At 39.4% G+C, this 10,477-nt stretch overlaps 1 protein-coding gene across 2 annotated transcripts; it reads right to left on the bottom strand.

Annotated features, from left to right (window-relative positions):
* Nucleotides 1–374: 374 nt before the first annotated feature.
* On the bottom strand, nucleotides 375–8,748 carry samd9l (sterile alpha motif domain containing 9 like). 2 transcript variants are annotated; one of them, XM_071516225.1, is made up of 3 exons: nucleotides 8,522–8,748; nucleotides 7,715–7,810; nucleotides 375–6,564 (listed from the first exon to the last, which is right to left on the bottom strand). In XM_071516225.1, exons 2-3 carry the CDS (start codon nucleotides 7,716–7,718, stop codon nucleotides 1,919–1,921), a joined length of 4,650 nt encoding a protein of 1,549 aa, XP_071372326.1. In that variant the 5' UTR covers nucleotides 7,719–7,810; nucleotides 8,522–8,748; the 3' UTR covers nucleotides 375–1,918. The 2 variants fall into 2 exon arrangements, with proteins under 2 accessions (XP_071372326.1, XP_071372327.1); XM_071516226.1 differs by having other exon boundaries at nucleotides 8,504–8,748.
* Between the last annotated feature and the right edge of the window lie 1,729 nt (nucleotides 8,749–10,477).

Raw genomic sequence — 10,477 nt, forward strand, 5'->3', positions numbered from 1 at the left:
AAACTGTTGTTTGTTGATGTTTTTCTTTTTTTCCTGGTATGATTTCATTTGCTGTATTTCCTTTTCCTTTTTTTATTCTATGTAAAGCATGCACTTTGTGACTTTGTTTTGAAAAGTGCTAACAAACAAAGTTTATTATAATATCAATAATCATTATTATTATGGAAATGGTCAATAATACAAACACTTGATGAGATAGTGACCTTCTGGGTCTAATCCAATCCTTTCCAATTAAGTAAGGGTTAGGTGAAACTTACAAAATATCTGCCTGTTCTATCACTATGAATGAATTTCTGCTGATAGATTTACTTTCAGTAGAACATGAAAAGGGCATATAATTAGTAAATTAATAAAGAATTATGAGAGAATGAAACTGAAATTGAAGAATATTTTTATTCTGGTTAGCAGTCTGCTTTTACATACAATTCAGAGCATTAAGTTTTACTGAGTCAAATCTTCATGTTAATATCAAACAACAATTTCATTCAGTATGAAAAAAACAACTACACACAGTAGCTTAATATCTACATAACTGTTAGCAATTTCATCATAAAGACAGGTTTGTCAGTTTGTGTCAAGGATGTTGTTCTATATACAAAGTAAATTCTGCACTTTAACATATTATATCTCTTACTATTGCATATCAACATGTTACATTGTCTGTTGGTCTTACACTCGTAATCTTTTTCATGTCAGGAAAATCCTCAATATATCTGTACATAGAAGTGGATGAGTGATTTCACTGACACTTCATACTGTATATTTTTAAGAGCAATTATAATGAAGGCACACATCTTACAGTATTTCTCTACAAATGAAACTCCATTATTACATTGCAGTTGAAAAAAATATCTCATAGTTTCATTGGAATCCCTGTTGACTCACAAACAAATTGCAAAATGTACATATCAAAACATCTTATATAGGCCAATTACAAAATAGAAACAGGTGCGCTTCTTCCAAAAGGCTGTAGCTGGGTGCTGGACTTCAATGATAAGAGTTTGAGTTGAAAGAAACCAGCACACCAATATAATAATATAAAAGAATATAACAAAAAAGACATCACCTCATTTTACCATGTATTTTTTGGCCATGACTGCTAACGCGTTTCGGTATTACACCTTCATCAGAGCATCAAGACAATAAGTAACAACACTTTCTATATATACTGTACAAATCAGTGTAACAAGCCGCACCTGCCGGGGGCAGTACCCTAATAAATATATAGTGATACCTGAATACGCATCGGTCAGCAGAATGAATCCAATCTACTACACGGACTATTAGGAAAAAAATATATACAGTACTGTGTAAAAGTCTTAGGCATATGTCAAAGAAATCCATAAGGCGAAGATGCTTTCAAAACTAATGAAATGAAAAGTTTGCGAATATCAAAAATTTACAATAAACAGCAGTCTACTCACACACTAATGCAGAAAACAAATAAACATCTAAGACTCCTAAGAAATTGATATAAAAAATCTAGGGTGCCTAAGACTTTTGCACAGTACTGTATATATACACACACACACATATGAATTTGCATACATATACAAACATAACACATCTGTGCAGGACAAAAAGATATATGCCTACACATAAATCATTAAAATCAGAAGATAATGAAGATAAATAAGCCCCAAAGAGCAACTAAATAATATCATAAGCTATATAAATGCAATCTACTGTACTTGCAAAACAATACATTATTAATACCATATCAGGCGGTTATGCATTTTTAGCTACCCCTTTTATTTGCTTCTTGAAAAATTTAAATTAGAAACTAACTTGTTTTTAAATGAAGCAACCTTTTGAGAATTTGTTCTCGGCCTAGGTAATGAGATGAAGATATTAGGTTCATGATCCAGCATGTTAACATGACAGCCATATACATCAAGACCATTGTTGAAGGGCAAAACTAGCTTTTCAAAGTGATGTTGTATGCAACAGGTCCTCTGAATGTAAATCCCAAGTAGAATGTGATGTTTTCATTACCATGAGGCACTGAAGGTGCATAAAGAGCGGGGATACTGAACTTCTTTTTCTGCGGACCCTCAAGGTACACTGTTCCATCTTCAGTCCAACCAGAGACACGTTTCAACATCTTGGCAATCTCTGGCATTTTCCATGCTTCTCCCCTGTACCATTTCATTCGTTTCTCAGAGACGGAGAGCACCTTTGTGATTGTTTCAAACTTGCTCTTGTGGACAATTTTGTTCAAGCCACTCCCATTACTCAGAAAGAAATGGGTGAAAATCCTTTTCTTTCGCTGAGGAATGTCCTTCATCTTGGTCCAGTAGTCTCTTTTCAGGTGTTCAACAGCCAACTGTACAATTTCATATTTGGTTTCTTTTTCATGATCTCTGTCATGATCCTCTGGCCAAAATAGCAAGGTAAGCAAGAACAGGGCACTAGGACTGCATCTCTTTTTCTCAGTTGGAAATTGGTGACTAAGTGCCTGTAGATCTTTCAGAGCAGCTACCTTTGCAGATTGAGGTGATAGGCAATTCAAAGCAATATGGGCCACTATGTAACTAACAAGATCCATTTGATTTAAGTTGGCCTTGAATGGATTGCTGGGGTAGAGCGATAGGATGGCCTCAAAAAGCCCTACTGGATCCTTTTCTTTCTGGTCAGTCAGTTTGGAGAGGATGGAGGTTATATTTCCCCCACCAAGATGATAGATAATCATGCGTTTCATGAAAGGAGTTAAATTGGCTGGGTTTGACAGACAGTACTTCAGAGGTGCGCAAGGATAAGCTTCACTGAAGTACTTCCCATACTCAGATGATTTTTTTGCCAACCATGACAGGGGATGGCTTGTCTTCGTATCAGGACCTTCAGTGATCTCTTCATGTGCACCAAAGTCTGTCTGGAAGTAACTGAGGTCCTCTGAGATCCATTCTAAGGCTTCATGCAGTGTCTTCTGGAGTTTTTTCAAACGGCCATGAAAGGACTCCCAGGGTTCTTTAACTTCCTCAGGAATGTAATCGGTTAGCAGGTACTTCATACATTCTGAATGGCCACTGTTTCTGTTTGAAAACACTTGCAACGAAAAAATCAGTTTGAGCAGGCTGCACCCAACCTCAACTTCAGCAAAAAATCCTGAATTGTTCATGGTTTCAATGTCTGCGACAGCTGCTTTCTCGCATTCTTTAAAACACTCCATGGCTTTCAATGCAGTGTCTACAGCATCTGCTGTATTTTGGGCGGTCTTTGTTACATTCTCAATGGCTTTGCACTTGGCTTGGAACCATTTTCTGTACACCTGGCCTTTTGTGTCTAGAATGTATGAATTGTTGGGCATCTGTTTGGCTGCCATCTCTGCCCAGTGTTTTGCCTCTTCGAACTTTTCATAGGTATAGTGAAGGCGAGCAAGTTGTTGTGCAAAGAATGCATCTTTATGGAAACGTTCGTATGCTTCCTTGAGTAATGTGATTGCTTCTTCTGGGTTTTCATTTTCACACACATGCTCAATCAGAGGGGAGAAAAAACTATCAAATTCATCCCCTTTGTTTATCCTGGAACGTCTTAAGAATAGTGCTCTCAAAAACGTCATGTAATCCTCCTTTCCAAATCTGTGCTCAAAAAGCACATTCTCGCAGAGCAGATTCATTGCCAAGCTACTTTGGCTCTTTTGGTCCTCCAGAAGTTGTTGGAGAATTTCCTTTGCAACGAGTGGATGGATGATTCTGATTGATTCAATGTGAGTCTTGTCATCTCTAAGGTGTAAGAAGACCAGTTCAGCCTGCTCACTCAGAGATTTCTCAAACCCATGCCGGCGAAACCTTTCCATGTGGAAGGTTAGTGCAAGCAGAGCTTCACAATGGGATTGAGAGATAAAAGAGTTCTGAACGTATGTATTCAGCAATGCCACATAGTGAATGAGGCGAGTGACAACAGATTCACGATCAATGTCTTGGAGCAAATGTTTCACAAATTGTCCAACATAATGCACAATCGTTTGATGGTTGAATTCTTCGCTCATCAAAACAAATGTGAGGATGAACTGAGGCTGATAGCATTCCTCAAGTGTCTGTCGCCTTCGGGCAAACTTTCTCTTCTCCTGATCAGATAGTTTGTGAGTGACAGATACATTCTGTAATGGAGACTCCTTGCATCTCTTCTCTGGATTATTGGATCGTCTGCAGCTCAGCAAAATGAAACATGGGTTTCCATACTGGATTCGCTTGGTGTGAATGGCAACCTCTAGCTCATTCCGTAGATCATCAAGGTATTCTTTGTCCGAGTCTTCAATGAGGAGCAGCACAGGAAGACACTTCTGCGGATCTTTTTCTTCATATTCTCTGAGCTCAGCTGCGTGTTGTGTGACATTAGCAGCTGAGTATGAGGGCTTCACAACAGCACATCTTAGGTCTTTCCTGTTGTTCCACAGCACTTGTCTTGCCACAGTGCTTCCACCACTTCCTGGATGATGGTAGATGTTGATACAACTCACAGGACTCTGATCGACATTCCATTTCAAAGCATCACTGAGAAGTTTCGAAGCGTCATGATAAGCATCCCTTTCAATTACCTCTCCAACATAGCTATGCTCAGCAAGCCAGAAATTCAACCAGGTCACTCTCCCTCCATGGTAGAACTGACATTCAATGTTAGATTTCTCTGCATTGATGTAGTCTTTGCTCGTTTCATCACAATGATCGGTGGTCAGAATTTCCAGAGAAGACATCCTTTCCTCTACATGTGTTTCAAGAAGACATTGCCCTTTTACAAAGATGGGTAAGTGTTTGGTAGCAGATGAGTTTACTTGTTGGACTGGCAGCAATGTTGCATTAACATGGCTCATTTTCATCCCAACAACACTGGAACGGTTCACCGTTTCTGTTCCACATGAGCCCTCAGCAAAGCTTTGCCACTTTTGAAAGTTTTCCTCAGATTCAGAGATGCAAACGATGTCTTCATGGCCTTCCATATCGGTGAAAAACTCATAAAAGGTGTGCAAGAGTGGTTTCTCGACTGGTGATGTGAGAAGGAAAAGTACCAGGAATGTGCCTTTTGGCAAGATTTGTTTGCAGATCAAGGACACAGATTCCCTCAGGAGAGTCATTTTTGTCTTGATCCAAGCCATTTCATCACAGGGGGTTTCATTTCCTTTGTAATCAGTACGGCCATTACAAAAGATCCAGCTAGTTTGCTCAAACAGATGCAAGTGGCTTTCGAATTCTTTGATGCTCATGTCACTGGATATCCTATAGCTCTGCATGAAGTGCATGTTTGCAGCATGATGCTGAATGTATCTACTGCAAAGTCCTGATAGCTTTGAGTCTGGGTCAAAGTCGAACACACAGAATATCTTCATGTTAAGTAGCCAGTCAATGTTGCAAAGGTCATCAGGATTGAATTTGTTTGTGACAAGTATGTACCATTTGTCCTTTTCAATGAATTTCTTTCCACTAGTCATAAGCATTGTGAGCTTCCGTCCAAGGTCTGGGCAGATGTCTGGTGTACTGAGGAACTGACAGTTCTCTGCTTCTTCTCTTTGAGCATCCCTGTCTCTGACTCGTTGGTAGAAATCACATTGGTCCTTCTCACTCACTGGCTCTGTTTTTGACCCCACCCGCCGAAAAATTGTTTCTTTCTCATGTTCTATTTTGTTAGCTGACTCTTTGAAGTTTGGCAGACGAACTGAATACACTCTGCTCTTGACAATACTTATTGATGGCACAATGTCAACCTCTACCACATACCTTTTTTCTGTACTTTTTCGATCCATCACTTCAATGAACCTAGGTGGCCGCACACACTGACGTACATGCTCCCTGTCAGAGGGAGAGAAACTCCTCTCAATGTGATCTAAAGCATCTACATACATGTCCTTCTCTTGTACAGGAATACCAATTATCTCACCATGTGTGTAGCCTGCATCATCTTTGCTGTCCATCACACCAAAGTGTATTGTGCCATTTGATCTGATATTCATACAGCCAGTCCCAAATTTAAGAACCTCTTTGGCAAATTTTGCTTGTAACCTTGTGCGGTCTAACGTAGCAGCTATAGCAAAAGACTTATATTCGTGGCAAGGAGATATCAGATCAAAGGCACCAGACTCAGGTTGCAGAACCCTGTGCTTAACATATGTGAAATCAATGCCTTCTTTATCAAATGGCCGTGGTTTGCAGTCTTCCTTTGAAGTAAAAACACAGACATACTGTTCTTGATCAGTTTGTTTCTCCTCTAAGACTCCTTGATCTGTCTCTGGAATCTGTGGTGGATGACTTTCAGTTGTCACAGGAAGTTGTTGAACTGATTTCTTTTTTGGTCCTGACTCACTTTTTTGGTCACCGATGGGCCTTTGCCTCTCCTGGGATTTTTGCTGGGAGTTAATAAGATCATCTCTCTTTTTGATGATCAAATGAGCAGGCCCTGATTTCATACCAGTCTCTGTCTTCAAAAAGTCCTCACTCAGTTCAAGGAGGATTCGTCCATCTACCTCTTCCTCAAACAGTTTTTTGATGTACTGCTCCTTCACTCCAATAGTTCTTAGCCAGGAGCTTACTTGAGATTCAGTCCATTTCTCAGGCGGTTGCTTGAGTTCGTCAGCTGTGTAATGAGAAAAGAGACAGAACAGCAGCTTTGATTGTAAATAATTTGATGATGGGACTTTTGAAATCACTGTACTTCAGTCACTTATCTAAGTTAAAGCTACATTCACTAAGATTGGAATGCAGACCATGTAGAATCAAACATGATACAATTACATCACAGACATAAGTCTTGGGGTCACTCTTTTTTTGTGGGGGGAGGGGGGGGGCGAATTTGCTCATGTAGGAAACACAAATCTAGACATAAAGTCACAATGACACCGCATTTTGAAAGCATCTTGCTTCCTTAATGTGATGCATTTACTGTTGAAACAGGATATTGGGGCGGGACATAACACAGGAAGGGATCATTCAAAAGTGTAAACCAATGGGATCAGTTAGGGCAGTTTTATTTAATGGGAAAGGAGGAGGGGTGGGAGGGATTGTTCAAAAATCTGAGATGGTGTTATTGGTTGGAATTTTTTTATGTACAAAAGTAATGAGATTTTGATATTAAAATATGAGAAAATAAACGTATAGTCATATTTTGGCATAAATTGTCAAATAGGCTAGATGTATGGTATGATAGAATGAGCTATAAAAGGCAGTGTGACTTTAATGTTACTTATGGGAATGACATGGGAATTCTGGTTTAGGGTGGGTTTTCACTTAAAGACAGCATATTTGATATAGGGGAAAATAAGGTCAGTTGACCCACTTTGACATTCTGAGTTTCCATGGAGAAGGAAATGCACTAATCTCTATCAAAGTGATCCACTTGGATCTTGCACCTCTATTAAAAACATCATCTGTCCTGTGAATGCTGCAATTTGAAAAATTATGATCATTCAAACAGAAGTTGATATTTTAGCTCAATTTACCCCTAGGTGGGCATAAGTTGTACAAGCGTTAGGGGTAAATAGTGTTAATTAATAATATTATTGATAGTGTTTAGTAAATGAATTAAAACACAAAAAAGCTGGTTCCTAGTATTGGCCACTGATCAGTGCAGGTTTCAGGGGATAACATGTCACACATCTCAACAAATAGTCTGATGTATTTTTATATTTATTGCCAACATTTCAGGATGTTTTCTGCATAATATGAAGGTCTAAAGCCGTTGTTCAAAAACACTTCAGACAAACGGCGACTTTTGCCAATGCACTTACCCATGGTGCTCGTTTCTTTCTCTTTGTTAGGCTACATAAACCCTCCTTGGATGTTACACCATCAACTTGGCCATGATGGAATGGATCAAATTACCTCTGGGGAAAAAAAAAAAAAAAAAAAAACACTGTTAGATTCAGCCTATTTTCATCCTGCAATAGATGAATACATGAAAACTGTCCACATGTAGGCCTGCTTCATCAAACTTGAGGCTGTGGCAAACATTCCAACTAGAATGAGATCGAGTTTTTTTTTTATCCCTTTTATGCCAACAAAATTTTGCTCTACCTGCCACGGTCGGCTAGCTACTGTAGTACTAAGAACATGTCATTCCAGATCATCAGTCATTAGGATCCACCATCAAAATAGAAATACATCCACCTAGCAACTCGAATTTCCATAAAATCTCAAGTTTTCTTTGTGTCCCTGTGCAATGCTTCTGGAATGGGATCCAGGATGGGCAGAATCCCCGCAATTACACTGTAAAATAATGGTCGATTGTTCTCTTGAAATCACTGAAATTCCCCTTAACGTTATTTTCAGTCCATGTACAGAGCCCGCGACTATAGGCTGCTGACTGACACACTGGCAGCGGGCAATCAGACCGAGAACAATATTACGGCCTAAAGCTTTTATGCAGTTAGTTTCCCTAGATGATGACGTAAGATTACAAAATCCAGACTCGATCATGAAAATAAGTTATAGTCCACGACATTTCACATGGGATCTGATCTGGATTTATTTGTTTAAGCATGATTTTAGCATCAAAACTCAAGAATAAGTAAACCCACTTGAGGGGGCGATGTTACCTTGAACTCCATGCAGCAAAATCCGTTTTTCCTTTTTTTGGTGTAGCCTAGTTTTTTGTTGTTGTTGTTGTTGTTTCTTTTAATCAAATACTTAAGTCGAATCCTTCCAGATGCTTCTGTTTGTACAAAAACTAAGATTAGATGTCAACACCCTCCTGCTGCTGCTGCACATCGACGCTTCTGTCTTTGAGGAAACCGTTCGCGTTTGTACCAGACCACTCCGTGTGTTTCGTTTCTGAGGAAATGCACAGGAGTACAGTCCGGTATTGTCTAGTTGATAAAATCAGGAACAACACCCAACGTGTCATGTTACTGGCTGGGCAGAAAAAATGATTTTATGATACATACAGTAGGCTAAACCTTTTTTTAATGAATACACTTGTTCTAGACGTATTGCTCTCATTGGCAATTGGCATTCAACATCATATGAAACGAATCAGTCAGGGCTTTGTTATAGCAGTATACTGTAAACCAGAAGATAGACAGCCATGTGCCACTGAGGGTAGAGTCTGCAGGTAGCAGCTGATTTAACTGATTAGATGATCCTCTGGTTGGAGGTGTGCTAATCAGTGAAATCAAAGTCCAGCCAGTTTCAAGACTGCAGTGAGTCTGTGCCTGGCAACTCATAACACGACTGTGCAGATAGATAGATAGATAAATAGATTCATACATACATACTTTAAGTAAAACACTCGAGACACAGTAAACAACATACAAGAAAGGTAACACACATATCTGTACCCACATATTCCGATATTGAGATATAGTGCAAATCCACATTTTGACTGTCCTTGTTCACCTAGCAAGTTGCAACATTGTGGTATGAACAAATCGCTGAAGGTGCATTTCATTTTAGTCAGCTTGTCATGGAGTTTTCAACCATTTTTATTTCCACCTCTGCCTCCAGTGATTTACACTTTATTCCAGTGACAGAGTTAACCTTAACTAGCTTGTTCAGCCTGTAGGTGTGCCCTGGGTCGATACTGCCACCACACCAAACAACAGCACAGAATCTGACATGGGTCCACAACAACAAGACACCACTGGAAGAATCTGCCCCTCCACCTCAGTGCTTGCTCTTTGCAGCACCATTCAGAACCATTACATAACTCCACAGGTGTTGTTTTTGAGAAAGTACACCACACCCCTGCATCAACCACAGAGGACATTCCAGTTATTGTCTAGCTGCTGGATCACCAACATGGAACAACACCAGAATGAGTCACGCTGGTTGGGCATAAAAAAGATTTATGCCCATGTCCTGACTCATTTGCTTTAAGAAAATTCAACATTTGGATTATTATATTGGATTATTCTGTATCCCATTATCATATGAACCTCAAAACAACAAAACATTACAATGACTGTATCCCTTCACTGGCTCCATGTTGCCTAGTGTTGGCCTCTGCTAGTCTCTGAGGGGCTGTGTCCTCTCTTCATCATTATGAATTTATACAGGGGAAATGGTTGCATTGAACTTTTTAGTCGTTTAGAATGTAGCACAATTTCAGTCTGACTTTTAAAGTTTTGGCCTATTGAATCTCCTGGTATTTCCTAGTATTGTTACTCTCTATTTATTGGTAAGAACACTGTAGAAAAACATCAGAAAGAACATGATTAGACAGAGCATGCTTGTCCTTGGCCCCTAGTGGGGTAATGAGCATGCATGAGAGAGATAACTTATCTAGTTTGAAGAGTGAGGTAGTTCGCTGCCATGTGCTGATGCCTGGTGTGTGATGTTGTACACACTTGAAAAAGAAGTGAAAGAAGAAATCACATGGTCCAGACATGTACACAGGACCAAAACCACCATGAGTTCCAGGTGGTGTTCAAAGAAGTAATGTTTGGGACAAAGCCTAAATGCAGGAAAAAGTGTTGCAGGATTTGTCTGAGGAGAGCTGTTAATTTTGGTCTGAAATAATGAATACATTTGGAATATCAAAATTCTGGGCAATC

The sequence above is a fragment of the Centroberyx affinis genome, unplaced genomic scaffold, assembly GCF_046629955.1.
Source record: "Centroberyx affinis isolate AG114_WGS23_722 - 3 ecotype Tasmania unplaced genomic scaffold, CSIRO-AGI_Caff_v1 ptg000395l_1, whole genome shotgun sequence".
Taxonomy (NCBI): Eukaryota; Metazoa; Chordata; class Actinopteri; order Beryciformes; family Berycidae; genus Centroberyx; species Centroberyx affinis.